The following is an 18,843-nucleotide window of genomic DNA, read 5'->3' on the forward strand; positions in this document are numbered from 1 at the left end:
TATTTGTGAATTGGGGGCATTGCCTCGTTATACGTTGCTGGATGACCACAGTGGCACAGTCGCAGTTATATACAGCTGTTGCAACAATCGAGGATGCGGTGGTGGGGGTTTTTCCCCGTGTGTTCCAAAGGTGTATTATGTTAAAATGAATAAGAAATTAAGATTATGAAAAAAAAACGGACTAACTTTAAAAAAAAATACTGTGACTGGTCACGGCTCTCAACAGGTTCAGGACTCATCTTCTTGGTTCTTTCGGTAAAGTCACGTAAAATGGAAATAATAAAAATAAAACATAATAAAATAATTCTCACGACGTTTCGGCCACAACGCAAGCAGCCGTCCTCAGGTGGAGAACAGGTCTGTCGAGAAGACAGACTATTTTCTCGACAGACCTGATCTCCACCTGACGGCTGCTTGCGTTGTGGCCGAAACTTTGTGAGAATTATTTTATTATGTGTAATTTTTATTATTGTATTATTTCCAAGCCTCCAGTGATTGGATATAAGAGCAAAGCCCCCTATGAGCCTGCGGGGTGGAGAAAATCGTGTACCACATCCTAGAAGTCTGCCCAATCCACAAGCTCAGTGGAGGTCAACTCGCCCTCAACGCAGCTGGATGGGAAGCAACGGCTTGGCTTAGGGAATTCGCATTCTTTAAATAAATAAATTGAAATGTCATCTCGTTCGTGAATGGAAAATTAAAGGCAATCCACACTGCTGGGATTACGGTTATGCAACCAAAAACTATGGACCGTATAGTTATCATATCAGCATCGGGAAGACGAAATCATCCGGGCGTCGTGCTGGCCACCCATCCCATTATGGGCCGTGCCGGCCTTAATAGGTGCTCGCGAACAGCACTTCCCCCCAACTGTGTTAAGGCTATATGGGGGGTTCGAGGGTTCTTTGCTATGGCCACATTTGCGCCGGTTTGAAACTTTCAGTATGGCCTGCTTACGATTCACCATGGGTTTAACTCGGTCGGATTGATTGTATGAGGAGCTCGAAAATCAATGAAAGATCTGGACACAGTCCCATCGGTGAACTCCTTCGGCAGGCGAGGCTGCGTTGGCTGGGTCATGGTGCTCAGCCACCCCAAGCCCAAGCAGCTTCTGTTTGACCGGATCCAGGGGGCTAAACGGGCACGGTAACGGGCTAGAGAAGAGATAGGCTGACGTGGCACAGGAGAATGTGGATATTATTGGACTCTCCAATGACCGGTAGCAGGGGTGTCAAGATCGGCCTCTGTGGAGGAGGAGGCTCGTGAAGGACGCTGCTGCTACTGGGCAGTTGGAGGCAGTCGCCCTTCAGAAACAACGGAGGGCAGAGGAGCGACGCTCACAACAACGAGCGGAGCGCTGGGTGGATAAAACGCAGCCAAGTGGCACGGTGGTGGGTACAGCTGGTGGTGCATCTACCGGTCATCTCAGTCGGCCAACCCATGGCACCTGCTGGGTCTGTCCCAATATCTCCTGCACCTAGCCTGGCACAGTAGGGGGTAACAGCTGGTGGTGCATCTACCAGTGGTCATCTCAGTCAGCCAACCCATTGCACCTGCAGGGTCTGTCCCAAGATCTCCTGCACCTAGCCTGGCACAGTAGGGGGTACAGCTGGTGGTGCATCTACCGGTCATCTCAGTCAGCCAACCCATGGCACCTGCTGGGTCTATCCCAAGATCTCCTGCACCTAGCCTGGCACAGTAGGGAGGTACAGCTGGTGGTGCATCTACCGGTCATCTCAGTCAGCCAACCCATGGCACCTGCTGGGTCTGTCCCAAGATCTCCTGCACCTAGCCTGGCACAGTAGGAGGGTACAGCTGGTGGTGCATCTACCGGGCATCTCAGTCGGCCAACCCATGGCACCTGCTGGGTCTATCCCAAGATCTCCTGCACCTAGCCTGGCACAGTAGGAAGGTACAGCTGGTGGTGCATCTACCGGTCATCTCAGTCAGCCAACCCATGGCACCTGCTGGGTCTGTCCCAAGATCTCCTGCACCTAGCCTGGCACAGTAGGAGGGTACAGCTGGTGGTGCATCTACCGGGCATCTCAGTCGGCCAACCCATGGCACCTGCTGGGTCTATCCCAAGATCTCCTGCACCTAGCCTGGCACAGTATGGGGGTACAGCTGGTGGTGCATCTACCGGTCATCTCAGTCAACCCATGGCACCTGCTGGGTCTGTCCCGAGAGCTCCTTCACCTAGCCTGGCACAGTAGGGGGTACAGCTGGTGGTGCATCTACCGGTCATCTCAGTCAACCCATGGCACCTACAGGGTCTGTCCCAAGATCTCCTGCACCTAGCCTGGCACAGTAGGGGGGTACAGCTGGTGGTGCATCTACCGGTCATCTCAGTCAGCCAACCCATGGCACCTGCTGGGTCTATCCCAAGATCTCCTGCACCTAGCCTGGCACAGTAGGGAGGTACAGCTGGTGGTGCATCTACCGGTCATCTCAGTCAGCCAACCCATGGCACCTGCAGGGTCTGTTCCGAGACCTCCTGCACCTAGCCTGGCACAGCAGGGGGGTACAGCTGGTGGTGCATCTACCAGTGGTCATCTCAGTCAGCCAACCCATGGCACCTGCTGGGTCTGTCCCGTGACCTTCTGTCAGCGAGCGAGCCTTCTACACTCCACGTGCACCTAGCCTGGCACCTAGCTTGGCACGAGCGCCATGGTGACGTCACAACAACAACAATAACCGCGTCGAATGACGGTTGTTGTTGTTGTTGTCGTGAGTGCTCACTTGAAGAGGACAGAGGACAGACCGGTAAATAACTACTGTTCATTGAGCCGTTCTGGAGGTTGTTAAATTTAAACAAAAATAAACCTCGATTTAAAGCTTTCGTGACTGCAGGGATTCATATTCTTGGTTCTTTCGGTAAAGTCACTTAGAAGGGAAATAATAAAATAACATAAATATAAAACAATAAAAATTCTCACGACGTTTCGACTGCAACACAAGCAATCATCATCAGGTGTGAAATCCACATTTTAAATCCAAATTTTCTTGCTGTGGATTTCACACCTGACGCTGATTGCTTATGCTGCAGTCGAAACGTCGTGAGAATTTTTTTGTTTTATATTTTTATTATTTTATTTTATTATTTCCCTTCTACGTGACTTTACCGAAAGAACCAAAGAATTTAAAAATAAACCTGTGACCGCGGTCACGTGGTGCGTGGCCGCCGTCGCCATGGTGACGCGTCTCAGGCCTCACCACTCCCGTTGAGGCCTCGCGCCGCCGGCACCGCGCGTTGTTGACAACAAACAAACAACAAACAAACAACAAACAAACAACAACAACGACAACAACGGCGTCAGCAAACGACGTCGACCGACGTTAACAGGGACGCAAGCGACGGCGCGAGAGAGCCGACGGCGACGTTCGGCGCGGTGAGATGACGGAGCTGCTGTGCAGGTGGCTCAACGAGGAGCTGCAGCTGTCGCGACGCCTTGGTGAGGGTCAGGGGTCAGGGTGAGGGGTGAGGGTGAGGGTCAGGGTGAGGGTGAGGGTCAAGGGTGAGGGTCAGGGGTGAGGGGTGAGGAGACGTGGTGAGGGTGAGGGGTGAGGATGAGGGGTGAGGAGACGGGGTGAGGAGACGTGGTGAGGGTGAGGAGACGTGGTGAGGGGTGAGGAGACGTGGTGAGGGTGAGGGGTGAGGATGAGGGGTGAGGAGACGGGGTGAGGGGTGAGGAGACGTGGTGAGGGGTGAGGAGACGTGGTGAGGGTGAGGGGTGAGGATGAGGGGTGAGGAGACGGGGTGAGGGGTGAGGAGACGTGGTGAGGGGTGAGGAGACGTGGTGAGGGTGAGGGGTGAGGATGAGGGGTGAGGAGACGGGGTGAGGGGTGAGGAGACGTGGTGAGGGGTGAGGAGACGTGGTGAGGGTGAGGATGAGGGGTGAGGGTGAGGGGTGAGGAGACGTGATGAGGGGTGAGGAGACGGGGTGAGGGGTGAGGAGACGTGGTGAGGGGTGAGGAGACGGGGTGAGGGGTGAGGAGACGTGGTGAGAGGTGAGGGGTGAGGAGACGTGGTGAGGGGACAGTGTGAGGGGACGTGGTGAGGGGTGAGGAGACGTGGTGAGGGGTGAGGAGACGTGATGAGGAGACGGGGTGAGGGGTGAGGAGACGGGGTGAGGGGTGGAGGGTGAGGGTGAGGGGTGAGGAGACGTGGTGAGGAGACGGGGTGAGGGGTGAGGAGACGGGTGAGGTAGGTGAGTAAGCGAGTTTATGGGTGAGCACGTGAGTGAGCGAATGGGTGGGTGGGAAGCGTATGGGTGGACGGGTGAGTGAGTGAGTGGGTGAACAGGTGGGTGAGTGGGCATGTAAGTGAAAGGGGTGAGTGAGTTGGTGTGTGAGTAGGTGGATAAGGGAACGAGTGAGTATGTGGGTTAGTGGGTAGATGACAGTGCACGTGAGTGAACGAATGGGTCGGTGGGAGAGTGAATGTATGGGTGGAAGGGTGAGTGAATGACCAGGTGAACAGGTGGGTGAGTGGGAATGTAAGTGAATTAAGGTGAGTGAATTGGTGTGTGAGTAGGTGGACAAGGTGATTGAGTGAGTTGTGGGTTAGTGGGTGTATGACAAAGTGATTGGGAATTTTATGTAACGTGTTTCCATTTGTTACAGAGCCCCAGACAATATCACAGGAGCTGGCAAGTGGGTTTATAATCGGGGAGATTCTCCACCGTTACAAACTGCAGGATGACTTCTCAGCCTTCTCGAAAGCAAGGTGTGTCATCAATGCTGAAAAATTATCTGAAAGTTACTCAAATACGATTACACATAGCAAGATCGCCCCCATACTGTGGAACCTTCGCGTATTGAGACTAAAGTGAAGCTCACCTGGGTTAAACAAGCGGAACAATATCTTACGAAACTACTGAACTATTTTTATTTTACCAGATAAGTCACACTGAGCTATATAGCTCTTTTTCAGAAGCGGCCTGGCCACAAATGATTGCTCGATGAAGTGGCTTGTCTTCTTGGTTCTTTCGGTAAAGTCACGTAGAAGGGAAATAATAAAATAATAAGAATAAAACAGAATAATTCTCACGACGTTTCGGCCGCAACGCAAGCAGCCGTCCTCAGGTGAAGAACAGGTCTGTCGGGAAGACAGCGTCTGAATGAAACACCCCAGGCTTGGAGCGTATATTTAAGCTGGGTTGGAGGGGGAAGAGCGTCTTCACAAAAGAATTTGCATATCAAGAGGAATTTAGCATATTTATGGGAAATGCAGATATGGGATTAGTACTACTTGTGAAATGCGTAGGAGGCTTGTCATATGGAAATGTATATAACGTATAGCAGCCAAATACTCTTAAACGCACATTGATTCTTGACGCCATCGTCTGTGCGTCTCCATCTCTTGCAGCACAGCCGAGGCGAAGCTCAACAACTTCACCCGCGTGGAGGCGCCGCTGCGGCTGCTCGGTGTGGCGTTCGACACGAAGGTGGCGCGCGGCCTGATGCGCGCCGAGCCCGGCGTGGCCACGCGCCTCCTCTACCAGCTCCACGTGGCCCTGCAGCGCATGCGGCGCGCTGGCCTCACGGGGGCCGCCCTGCAGGCAATGCAGCCGCCGGCGCCCGCTCGCCTTCACGCGCTGGGCACCGAGATGTACCAGCAGGTGAGCGAAGTGGTAGAGGGAGAGATTACAACTGGACATCCGTGAGAGAAAGCGTCATAGCTCATCGGATTCCTGCAGGATTAATGCATTTTTGATTGTAATTCTGACAATAGGTCAAAATCAATGTTGACAGTACGCCTTCTTCCCATATTTGTCTCTCGACACATTCCATCGGCCATACATTTGTAGGGATGTTAGAGAGAGGGCCGTTATGCATGGCAGCCTATGGGAAAGAAACACAGTGGGCGGGGCTACGTGTGTGCACAGGGAGATGCCCTCTGCGACGTCCGAGCCAGACACCCTGGGGGGGGGCTGGTTCGGCGTTACGATCCCCCGGGGCCCCACCCCTCAAGGAGGGTTGGGTATAAAAAGGGGTCGTTATATGGGCTTAGTCAGTTATGTTATAGTTAAGCTAAGAAGTCGGAAGACGTCGTAGCTAGAGCCCTGGACTCCCCCTGATCGCCGCCCTTATCAGGGCCCCACGGGATCAGGCTCGAGCCAGCGGCGTGGTCCCGTGAACCAGAGCCAGTGCTCTGGGACTCCGGGTACCGTAGCCCGATTACCAGTGTCGGGCCAGACAGCCTCCCCTAGCTCTTTAGTGGAGGACTCAGGGGATAGGCTATGGATAGCTAGGGGTATTCCCTGAGTTATACGGGTGAGGGGGCCGCTACCCCCTCTAGTGCTGTCCTGTACTGGCAACTTGTTAAATAAATATACGTGTGCCTCAACTCCGTTGTCAAGCGTCCTCGACGGGTACTTCATCTGGCGTCAGAAGTGGTAAAAATGGAAACGCGCCATACAGCTCGGACCAGGGTACCACGAGAGGAGGACGCCGCGGAAATCGCCGAGCCCGAGACAGAGCAACAAGATGGGGTGCAGCCGGAGCCTGGCGCCTTCTCACCGGGACGTCAGCATGGAGAGGGGCCGCAGCCAGATGCACTACGACTGGCTCACGAACGGCTGGCGGAGCTACTTTATGCCGCTGCCGCCACACTGGAAGGCATTACGCGGTTGGGGGTTGGTGGTCCACCGCAGGGCGAGGAGAACCCGCCATGGACGCCGCGGCTGTTCGGGGCGTGGCCAGCTTAGACATCGGCTCCGACATCGCCGTCGCCGGGGCTGCAGCGTCATCGCAGCCGAAGGATGCGTCATCGCTGCCGCGACAGGCGATGCCATCGGCCAGTCGCGCCGAGGCACCGCCAAAGGGAGGTGAAAGCAACCTGCGGGAGTCCACATCGACCGCTGCGCTTCACCAAAGACTGCCCCCGCTGAAAGAATTCATCGGTGCGGAGGGTGACTGGGGCGGCTTCCGGCGACGCTTCCTCGCCCATCAGGAGATGGCGCGGTGGTCCGACGAGGAGGCCCTTTGCGCGCTGCCGGCGCTCCTCGATGGGGACGCGCTCGCCGCACTCACGTCGGCGCCAAAAGAGAAGCGGGCTACACTACCAATGGCGCTACAGCTGCTGGCCGGGGTCTATGGACCTTCAGCCGAATGCCGTCAGCAGTTCTACGATCGCAGGCGGGGTGAAAAAGAGTCGCCTCTGGCTTTCCGGACAAGTCTTCTGGCGCTGGCAAAAACAGCCTTTCCCCGCATGGACGACGACGGCGTGGACGCAATGGTCGCGGAGAAGATCCTCCTCTTGGCGGACGACCTCGACATCGTCGTCATCGCACAAGGGGATGCAGAAATGACCTCCCTCCAGGCTGCGCGACTCCTCCACGCCAACCTTCTGCAGCAGCGGCGAAAGGCAAACAGGGCATCGGCTGGGCGTGCGGTGGCTGCAGCCACCCTTCCGTCAGAAGAACTTTATGCCGTCGACCATCGACGGCAACAGACGACGGGGGCGCGGCCGGGTCGGGACGGGCCGAGGCGTTTCGACCGTCCATCGTCTCCATCGGCGCTCCCGCGGTGCTTCAACTGCGGCATCCGGGGCCATGTCGCCTCGGGGTGCCGTTCTCCTCGACAGCGGGGGACGACGCCTCGACAGGACGCCGGCCCTCCTCTTCCTCCTCCCAAGCTCCAGCACCATGATCCGGCGAGTCGCGGCACCTCACATGTTTGGCCAACGCACCCACCTGTCGCACACTCTCGCACCGTAACGAACGGGGGGCCGGTGGGGCGCTGCGATGGACCGGCGCGGATCACTGCGGGGACTCAAATCGAGCCCGAGCGGTGGTCCGTGTTGGCCCATCGCGTGGTGGCCGCGGCGTCGGGATCGTCGGCCGTGGTCGGTTACATTGATGGGGTGGAGGTACGCATCATAGTCGATACAGGGGCATCGGCGACAATTATTTCGGAACTAATTTACAATATTCTACCGGTGCAGAGCCGTCCTTTGCTACCGGTTAATGTCCCTTTCTATGCCGCTAACGGGGGCTCTCTCGGCATCGTGGGACAGATTCGAGCGCAAATTTCTATCGGGGACATCAAATTGTCGGGGCCGATTTTTGTCTCCTCCTCACTGGCAGTTCCGTGCCTGCTGGGGACGGACTTCTTGGGCAGGATGCCAATTCGTATTTTGATCGACCAAGGATGCATTGAGCTTCCGTCGGGGCGACGTATGGCGTTCCTGCCTTCCCCTGTAGCGACTCGGACGGCGTTCGCGACGGTACCGGCGTTCGTCGTAAAAACAGTGCGTGTGCCGCCGGGGGCACAAATGCTGGTACCTCTTAAACTTCGTAGGCCCTTCGCTAAGGGTGTTGGGGATCAGGGTGTTGTGCTGGGGCCGTCTAGGGCCGGGGTTAATGGGCCTCATTTAATTCCGGCCCAGACCATCGTAAGGGGGGACGAGGATCCCTTCATCGCGGTCCTCAATGTCGGGTCGCAGACAGTAGTGGTTCCCCAAGGGACTGTGCTCGCTCACGCGACGCCGGTGCCCTGCGAGGAACCTGCCGTGAACCACATTGACACTGCTGCTCGGACGCACCCGCATTCGGACGGCGATGAAGGGTGGCTCGACGCGCTTTGTGCGGGATCGACGAACCTGTCCAATTTAGAGCGCCAACGGCTTAGATCGCTGCTAAAGGAATTTTCCGACGTTTTCAGTCGGAATAAATACGATTTGGGTTGTACTCACCTGCTGCGTCACCATATTGACACGGGTGACAGCGCGCCTATTCGCCAAAATCCTTTTCGGTTGAGTCCCGCCGAAAAGGACCATGTCAAATCGGCTGTCGATGACATGTTAGCCGCCGACATTATCTCTCCCTCTACCAGCCCTTGGGGAGCACCGATTGTCCTGGTTAAGAAACAGGATGGCTCGTTGCGGTTTTGCGTAGATTTCCGTCGCCTTAATAAGGTTTCGGTTGCCGACGTATACCCGCTCCCACGGATGGACGAATCGCTGGACGCCTTGGCGGGAGCGCGATTCTTCTCCACACTAGATTTACTTTCGGGATTCTGGCAGCTTCCTCTGGACGATGACTCGAAGCCTAAAACCGCTTTCCGTACACCGCACGGCCTGTTCCAATTCAACCGGTTGCCGATGGGCTTACACTCAGCGCCGGCAACCTTCCAGCGGTTGATGGAATTGGTTTTGGCTGGATTGCAATGGGAATCGTGCCTGATTTATTTGGATGACGTAATTGTTTTTGGAAGAACCTTTGACGAACATCTCCAGAGGCTGCGGGCGGTTTTCCAAAGGATGCGGGCTGCTAATTTGAAATTTAAGCCCCAAAAATGCTATTTGTTTCGCGAGTCAGTGCGTTATTTGGGGCACATCGTGGGGCGCTCGGGTATTGCTACCGATCCCGCCAAAACGCAGTGTGTCAGCTCCTGGCCAATTCCGACCTCGGTGGGGGAGGTGAGGAGTTTTATTGGCTTCGCTTCATATTACCGACGGTTCGTCGCTAATTTTGCTACAATTGCCAAACCCCTACATGCTTTGACATCAAAAGGGGTTCGGTTCCACTGGGGTCGGGATGAGGAAGTAGCTTTCTGCTCCCTTCGGGATGCATTGGTGAAGGCTCCTCCTTTGACTTACCCCGATTTTTCGAGGCCGTTTTTGCTCGACACCGACGCGAGCAACACAGGTATCGGAGGCGTGCTTTCCCAGGTGGTTGATGGCGTGGAACGGGTGGTTGCGTACGGCAGTCGGGTGTTGTCTCCAGCGGAGCAAAAATATTGTGTCACCCGTAGAGAACTGTTGGCAATTGTTTTCTTCATCCAACAGTACCGCCCATATCTGTACGGTCAGCATTTCACTGTCCGTACGGATCATGCGGCACTGCAGTACGCCCTGAAGGTTCAACAGCCATCGGGACAATTGTCCCGATGGCTGGAGGTCCTCCAGGAATTCGATTTTGACACCACCTATCGTAAGGGCATTCGCCACACAAATGCGGACGCTCTGTCGCGCATGCCAACCACCTCCGAATGCGCATGCCTCCTGGGGTCGGGGCGTTGCAAGCCAGCTGGGGACATGACGGTTCCAGTCCTGGCGGCCGCCGCCGATGTTGACACATCGCTCCCCGATGAGATCGGGAAACAGGGAAGGGATTCCCTGCTTGGGTTGCCTGTGATTGAGTGGGGACGCCTCCAGATGGAGGACGCCTCCCTCCTCGCGCTGCGTCGTCGCGCCAGGGAGAGGGGGTGTGGGACGGGTGATGCCGACAATTGGGAAATACACGCAGGCTTGCTCATGCATTGGGACGGTAAATCCCACCGTCACCGGCTGGTAGTTCCTGCGGGGTTACGGGGTAAGGTGGTGTGGGCTGCTCATGAGCGCCTCCTCCACCTGGGTACCCAAAAGACCCTCGCCTCGCTCCAGCTGGATTTTTTTTGGCCGGGCATGACACGGGATGTCACGGATCTGCTGGCAGCATGCCCCCGGTGTGCGCAACGCAAACCACCAGCTCGGGAGTCGAACCCGCCGTTGCAGTCCATCACAGTCTCCAGGGTGAACGAACTCGTAGCGTTGGATATCCTGGGGCCGTTTCCCGCCACCCCTAGGGGCAATAGATATTTGCTAACAGGGGTCGAATACTTCACACGCTGGCCTATGGCCTGGCCCCTGGCAAATCAGTCGGCAGCAGCCATCGTGGACGCCTTTGTCCAAGGCTACGTCATGGACAAAGGTGCTCCGGAGCGGCTGCTGACCGACCAGGGTAAAAATTTTTCCGGGAACCTCCTCAAACAAGTCTGTGATCTCCTAGGTACAAAGAAGATTCGTACCTCTCCCTATCACCCACAAACTGACGGGATGGTCGAGCGTCTGCATCGTACCATCACGTCTATGTTGTCGCACCTGGTTTCGGAGTCACAGACCAATTGGGACTTGCAAATTCAAGGGGTCCTGGCAGCATATCGATTGGCCCCCCATGCTGCCACGGGATTTTCACCCTTCTTTCTCATGTATGGTCGCGAACATGACCCACCTGTTCGGGCACAGCTGCAGATCCCCGCGCCTCTAGGTAAAATAAAATTGGACGAGCACGTTAAATTTAACCTTCAAAAGCTAACTGAGGCGCGGGATGCTGCCATGCTCAATTCCCGCATGCGCCAAAAGGCGAATGAGCGCCTCAGACTCGCGCGCGCGCACGTGCTGCAGTGGAAGCCAGGGGACAGGGCATGGCTGCACTGTCCCCAGGTACCGCTTGCGACCTCCTCGAAACTGGTACGGCCATGGCGGGGCCCCGTCGAGGTGGTCGAGGTTTTGCGACCGCAGTGCGTTCGTATCAAGTGGGGGAGGCGCCGGTGGTTCGTTCACCCCTCTAGACTAAAACCCTTCGTTGCGGTGCGGGGCTCTGCTCCACACGCGCAGGGCCAAGCATGTGAGGGGTCGACCGACCCGGAGGGTCCGCCTCTGTTGATCTCACCTGACGTCTTGCCGGTTGCCCCGCCCCCAGGTTCTCCCGGAATGACGGGCTCGCGCACATCCCTCACGGGGGATGCCGAGGGTCCCGCCACTCCAATTGCGGACTCGCCTCGGATGGGACAGCGGCCACCGAATGGTCCGCCATCTGAGGTTGGCCCTTGTGACGGGCCTGCGGCAAGGACGCGCGCTAAAATGCGCAGACTCTTATAAAAACACTGGAACGCGAACAAGAAGTGAAAACGAAACGAAAATAAGAAAAAAATTTTTTTATTTTTTTTGCGTTTTCTGGTACACTTTCGTGTGCTATTGTTACTGGACGCTGCGTTCGTGTGGCGCTCTTGGCGCGTTGTTGTATTATGGCTGTGTGTGTGTGTGCGTCTTGTGTGCGTGTTGTGTGTGCGCTGAGGGTTCCGGGAAATGTACATATCTTGCCTCTACGGATTTCGTATTTATTCGGGGGGGGGGGCGCGTCGGTTTGTTCTCCCTTTAGGGGCATTGTTAGTGTTGTTGTTCAATTCTCGTTCTGTTAAATGAAAAAATGGGGCACACACGGGGGGAGTCAAGGGGTAAAGATTCATTTGTTGAAATTGTTGCAGCCGGGACGGCTGCGAGCTATGCGGGGGGGAGTGATGTAGGGATGTTAGAGAGAGGGCCGTTATGCATGGCAGCCTATGGGAAAGAAACACAGTGGGCGGGGCTACGTGTGTGCACAGGGAGATGCCCTCTGCGACGTCCGAGCCAGACACCCTGGGGGGGGGCTGGTTCGGCGTTACGATCCCCCGGGGCCCCACCCCTCAAGGAGGGTTGGGTATAAAAAGGGGTCGTTATATGGGCTTAGTCAGTTATGTTATAGTTAAGCTAAGAAGTCGGAAGACGTCGTAGCTAGAGCCCTGGACTCCCCCTGATCGCCGCCCTTATCAGGGCCCCACGGGATCAGGCTCGAGCCAGCGGCGTGGTCCCGTGAACCAGAGCCAGTGCTCTGGGACTCCGGGTACCGTAGCCCGATTACCAGTGTCGGGCCAGACAGCCTCCCCTAGCTCTTTAGTGGAGGACTCAGGGGATAGGCTATGGATAGCTAGGGGTATTCCCTGAGTTATACGGGTGAGGGGGCCGCTACCCCCTCTAGTGCTGTCCTGTACTGGCAACTTGTTAAATAAATATACGTGTGCCTCAACTCCGTTGTCAAGCGTCCTCGACGGGTACTTCACATTTTAAGGCGCATTATACACAGAGCAGTTAATGCCCCCTACTGGCAGATTAATACCCCAGGTCACTCTTGGAAACTCAACTCGCCTGTTCTCTTGAGTTCTCACCCGATTAAACAAAATAAATATGAATAAGTGACTATTGAATGTGAGTTGTTGGCAGCATCATCATCATATTCATAATGCCTTGTCTGCACGTGAACAGCAGCTGAAGGGTAAAGTCGCACGCCAGGTGGATGTGAACCTGCAGCAGCTGACCAACACGTTTGAACAGCGAGCCCGAGAGCGGGAGGCGGGGCGCGTCATGCAGGAACTCAAGCAGCGCGAGGCTCACGAACAGACCCTCATGGAGCAGCGCAAGCGAGAGCAGACGAAGGTGAACGACCCCCGTCGTTTAAATGCCCTCGCCATAATAAATACAGTAAAACCTTGGATTGGGAGTAAGACGAGCAAAACATTTTAAGTAAATATTAATTTGATAAACGAGCGAGGTCTTGCAATACGAGTAGTACGTGTATACGCTTTGTCTTGCCGAGCGTCACGTGATCACAACTGATATACGAGTGCTTTGGATTACAAACACGTTTCCGGAACGAATTCTGCTCGCAATCCAAGGTTTTACTGTATATACAAATATTTGCTTTGCATGCCTTTATCAAACCACTGCCTATGACCAAATCACTCGGAATGTGCCCACACTCGTTAGACCTCAGAAGCTAAGCACCGATTAGCATGGTTGGCTACGTATGGTGCGAAAGAAGTTTACCTTACGTACAGGTGCTACCGCTAGGCCATGACACCGTTCATTGTTGTTCTATCATGCTTGGACGATAGCAGGGGGTGGGTGTCTCTGTTGCTTGTCGTAGCGTGGATAATGCTTTGAGATTGCCTGTGCTGCAGCTTCACCAGAAAAGGAGACGACAGGATGAGTTGATGGCGCAGCTGCAGGCTGCTACGGTGCGCCTTCCTGCGCCACCACTCAACCGCACGCTCCAGGCGATCACTGCCAGGAGGCACCAGCAACAGCAGCGCATCGCACAGGTAGTTTGCGCCACAACTTACAATGACGTGGCATTGCGTAACATTGAGAATGAGTGGATTTGCGATGGCCGGGTGGCTCAGAGGTCAGAGCGCTGAGCTGGCACAGCTGAGATCCTGGGTTCCGATCCAGGCAGTTGCCTGTGATTAATCCAGGTTCTGCAGTGTAGAGAGTCGATGGTCTTAGCCTTGTTTTTCAGTTATCCTTTATTGGGTACAACCCTGTGAGCCATACGGCTCTTGACTCGGGTGCAACCGCAATAAACAAAAACATCAACAAGAAGCATCTTAAAGTGACAACACGCAACAGAAAAATCCAGGAAAAAACAGCAGTCTTCCAGAAAAAACACCGTATTTCAACGCTGCGTGCAAAAATCCCCGTGGGATGCAAGTCAAAAAATAACAACCATACGACAATTTAGATTAAAGTTATCAGGCTAACTCTGTACTACAACAAACAAACATGGCTAAACCAAAAGTTTTCAAAATCACCAATTTAAAGCTATAAAAACAATGGAACAGTGATCATAGGAACTGTGATTCAAATTTAACAATAAACGATACACATAACATGCACGACCAAACTTTGCAGCCATAGCTGGCTGCATGAGTCACTCCATAACAGCAGGAGTATCAGTATCAAATTTTTTCAATACACCTGTAAAGATCAGCACACTATAATTAAAACTCAAGATCAGGCCATTCTGAATAGCAGTGGCAGCTAGGGGTGTACAACTCCTCTAGACCAGTTTTGAGTGAAGATCTCACAGGTAGTCTCAACAGGTAACAAACAAGTGCGCACACAGAACCCCTTTATATTAAATTTAGTTCTGCACTTTCATTTCTGTGAACTCCAGTTCTGAGAAAGAAAAGAACATTATTTTGTCTGCCATGCCACCAACTTTACTCTTGTTGACAGGGAGGGTGGGAAAGTGCTGCCCTCTACTGTTTGGCGAGAGGTCACTTTAAGGGGTCTAAGAGGCAGCTCTTTATATTCTTAGGTTTTTTTTCGGTTAAGTCACGTAAGTAAAACATCAAAATAAAAATAAAAGAAAAAGAAAAATCACGACGTTTCGGAGGCAACACAAGTCTCCGTCATCAGGTGGGACCGTCACAGCCGAATTAGCTGCATCAAGTGAAGCAATGATTCAAGATGTAATCCCTTATAAGCAAGTTGAAGGGAGGTGGAGAGGGGGGGGTTGGAGAGCTTATCAGACTGTGGTAGCCAATGAATGGAAACGTATCGGGGGGGAGGAGGAGCGGTGATCAAAGACTGCACGCAGTGCTCAACACAATGAATGGAAACGTATCGGGAGGGAGGAGGAGCGGCGATCAAAGACTGCACGCAGTGCTCAACACAATGAGTGGAAACGTGTCGGGACGGAGGGTGAGCGGCGATCAAAGACTGCACGCAGCGCTCAACACAATGAATGGAGACGTGTCGGGACGGAGGGTGAGCGGTGATCAAAGACAACACGCAGTGCTCAACACAATGAATGGAAACGTGTCGGGGCAGAGGGTGAGCGGTGATCAAAGACTGCACGTGGGGATACCACAGTCTGATAAGCTCTCCAACCCCCCCCCCTCTCCACCTCCCTTCAACTTTTATTTTGATGTTTTACTTACGTGACTTAACCGAAAAAACCTAAGAATATGAATCTTTGCAGTCACGAAAGCTTCAAATCTAGAATAGGCAGCTCTTTGTTATCTGCTTGCGTGGACCATTCCCTAATACACAGAGTTGCACTGCCGCTCTGTAACACATCTGGATGGATTCTTCATCTCGTAATATGATGCCGATAGTGCAATTAGGATAACATTGGGGGAAAAAAGCAAAGCAATATATTTTTTTATATTTAAAGTGTGGTAGACTAAGTTTACGCTAGTTGATATGTATAATGCACAGATTAATCGATTAAGATCGTCTCTTAAATTCACCAAAAACGCATCGAATTGTGTAAGCGTCAAAATTTTTCCGTTTGTACATGTATGTAATTGGTTCATGTGACTTTGAGTCAATTTGAGTCAAATTAGGAGCCTGAATTGTCGAAGCCAAAGTGAATTCTTGCTCCAATGAGCATTGAGGCAGTGCAAGCCTCTCATTTACAGCTCTGGCAATTCCACATTCCTGTGGCGGGAGGTGAGTCTATTTAGAGGCCAACCACTGTTGCGTTCCCCACAAGGGTGGTATTCGTTTTCAACGACCTTAGAGGATGATGGGCTGAGTCAGCCTCTTCATTAGTATTTGAACTCGCGACCTCCTGATTGTGAGCCGCCTGCTGTACCGCTGATCGACCTCTCTGGATCAACTCTGCCTAGCTAGACACAATTTAATTGTGAAACGGGAGTAAATCATGGCATCCCAAGTGTCCAGCGCTCACATATTTATACCTGACTATTCCTTGCTGCATTCATGCGTGCTGCATTTTTGTTTTTTCAGAATACATTGATGGAAATACATCTCTTTGAGAAAACCTTGAAGTTGAGGGTCAGTACCGGATATGACAATCCAGACAAGTAGGTATACAGTTGCACACTACACATAGAATTAAATCATGAAAATATATTCATGATTCATGATTTTGCTAGTGCTATCATTAATTACTCTTGCCACACTCTGTGTACTGCGGACGAACCTTATTTAACATCATGATTCATAATTGGTATTTTGGGTGAGACCACATTATTACGTGGACAAATTTTTGACATGTAACCCTCCACCATCCGACATAGCCAAACAAATAAAATTGTCACGTGTACAAGCATTTAACGTGTCAATTATTATTAATATCATTATATCAGTTCACCTGTTTAGCTTACGTTTAACATTGTGGGTGTCTCAAAGCAATATCTACATATTTTGGCAGTGTCCACAAGCCCTTGACCCCCAACACGGTGGCTTTGCCCCTGGGAGGTTGTAATACCTGCTCAAGTACAAAAGTGCGCTTCGTAAAAGTTTACGAGTGGGATGTTAAATCTTTCTTTAAAGCTTTCGTGACTGCAGGGATTCATATTCTTGGTTCTTTTGGTAAAGTCACGTAGAAAGGAAATAATAAAATAACATAAATATAAAACAATAAAAATTCTCACGACGTTTCGACTGCAACACAAGCAATCATCATCAGCTGTGAAATCCACAGCAAGAAAATTTGAAAAAAATTTACCCGTAAAAACAAAGTTTTTCACTATAAATCCTTTATATGGCGGCTAGAGTCCTCTCGTCCTCTGGCTTGAGATGGCTGCCACCTATGGGTCAGATGATTGCCTGCCACCATTAAGCAATTGGTAATTAAATATTTCCTAAAATGTTGAAAATTTTGGAAAAAAAATTTCACGAAAATAAATTGTCACGCACAACGAGTCTGTGTGCAAAATGTCAGCTCGATTGGATCACGGGAAGTGGGTTAAAAACGACCGAAAGATTTGCACGGTCGTAAGCGCGCAAGCAAGCAAGCAAGAGAACTTAATATAAAGGATTTAAAAAGTGGCGGTTTTTTCTTAACGTCAGCACCACAGACAGCGATTTGGCAGTTGGCCAGATGGACGAGTCAATCTATGTTCGAAAAAGAGGGGGGAGCAGAAAATGGAATGCGGTCTGAAAGTCACCGTAAGCGTGAACACAATCAATTAAGACCCGAAATGGTTGATCAAATCCTTCCAATGATTGCCAAGCCGGAATCCATCTTCTCGGTTGAAATAGTCTCCGTGTTTGTATATGTTAATAGCCTCATGAACGATGTTGACTGTCTAACAGGATGGAGTACGTGGGGGAGATTCGGCGCAGGCTGCAGGAGGATGGACAAGCGCGGAACCAGCGAGAGAAGCGGCGCAGGGCGGTTTTGGTGCATCAACTTCAGGCCCAGCGGGATATGGAGGTTATGAAACGTCTCTATAAAATGTATATTAAGTGAGGGGTTCCTGCGATATTGGCGATGCTCTGAAATATTGTATGAGATAATGGCGTCATCTGTTTTGCTAAATATTATTAAATCGTGAATATTGTTAATCATATTATTGTCATGAATTATTTGTTAATCTCGACCATCAGCCGTCATCCGTTCTTGCTCAAGCTCACTCAATCTTAAGGGTCCATTTGGTGCTTCTAACTTTGCATATTTTCTGAAGTCCACGTATTCCTCTTTCTCTCCGTACAACTCCAAGCATGCACATGTCCACGTTTCTTTGCTCCCATTTCAGTTCTTGTTCTCTCCTGTAACGATTCCATTTCAGAGAAGTGGTCACTTTCATAAGCAGGGGGTGTGGGATCACTGGAAAAGATGTTGCTGTATTGTGCAGGAGCTGGATCGGGTGGAGGAGCTGGTGGGACGGCTGATGAGACAGAGCCAGCAGGAGCAGCGTGTTGCCGTGCAGCTGCTGCTAACGCGGCAGCACAAGGAGACGGTGCGGCAAAACCGTCTGGAGCGCCACTACCAGCTCGCTGAACGCCGTCATCGCGAGTTCATGGAGGCTCTGGACGCTGACGCTGTGAGTCGGTATGCAGATGACACACTACGTCGGAGGTGGGGAATTTACTGCCCATGGGTTAGATCTGACCCACAACTTCATTTCATACTGACCCATAGCCAAATGAGGCCCACCGCTCCGTAAAAACCCCGCGAACAACATTTATTCGTCACTGTAAGCATCTTAGCAACAGTAATTGGCTCATAGATTTGAATATTTTCAACGTGCCAACAGTGTTTAACATTTTTGCACGCTCAGCCGCTTTTGTCACTGTAAAAGCATAGTTACATACAAACGTTATTTTTTCTATGATTATTGTTCATGTGTGGTCCGCTGGATGCAATATAAAAGTCTTATTCGGCCCTGACTAAGGTAAAGGTTCCCTGCCCCTGCTTTATGTTTGGAGAGGCTTTGTTATGCATCTTCAGGACGTACACGTGTGTAAGCGTCGTGGTGTGCATGCGTGCGCGCGCGTGCACGTACGCAGGCGCGTTCGCGCTGGGAAAGCGAGGAGCAGCGAGAGCAGGCAGAGCGCGAGCGGGAGCTGCACGCTCGCCTGTTGGCGGAGCGCCTGGCTGCTCGGCATGCCTGGCACAAGCAAATGTGCATGGGCATCGTGCTGCATGTGGTGGACCTGGCGACGCGGCAGGCCGAGTATAGGGAACTCACCGGCAGGTGTGTGTGTGTGTGCGCTTAATA

The 18,843-nt window shown here is 52.5% G+C and overlaps 1 protein-coding gene across 2 annotated transcripts in view; it reads left to right on the forward strand.

The window, feature by feature from the left end:
* Positions 1-3,086: 3,086 nt before the first annotated feature.
* Positions 3,087-18,843, forward strand: part of LOC133349375 (sperm flagellar protein 2-like) — a 43,103-nt gene continuing 27,346 nt past the window's right edge. Inside the window, exons 1-9 of one of the 2 annotated variants that reach the window (XM_061562753.1) lie at positions 3,087-3,452; positions 4,624-4,726; positions 5,369-5,621; positions 12,848-13,018; positions 13,543-13,683; positions 16,121-16,197; positions 17,435-17,555; positions 17,977-18,165; positions 18,632-18,819. In XM_061562753.1, coding sequence (XP_061418737.1) covers positions 3,395-3,452; positions 4,624-4,726; positions 5,369-5,621; positions 12,848-13,018; positions 13,543-13,683; positions 16,121-16,197; positions 17,435-17,555; positions 17,977-18,165; positions 18,632-18,819 — 1,301 coding nt within the window. In that variant the 5' untranslated portion in view covers positions 3,087-3,394. Of the gene's footprint in view, positions 3,453-4,623; positions 4,727-5,368; positions 5,622-12,847; positions 13,019-13,542; positions 13,684-16,120; positions 16,198-17,268; positions 17,288-17,434; positions 17,556-17,976; positions 18,166-18,631; positions 18,820-18,843 lie in introns of those variants that run through there. The other variant, XM_061562761.1, reaches the window with a different exon arrangement.

This window comes from Lethenteron reissneri, chromosome 4 (genome assembly GCF_015708825.2).
Source record: "Lethenteron reissneri isolate LAM-NWPU_2019-01 chromosome 4, ASM1570882v1, whole genome shotgun sequence".
Lineage (NCBI taxonomy): Eukaryota > Metazoa > Chordata > Hyperoartia > Petromyzontiformes > Petromyzontidae > Lethenteron > Lethenteron reissneri.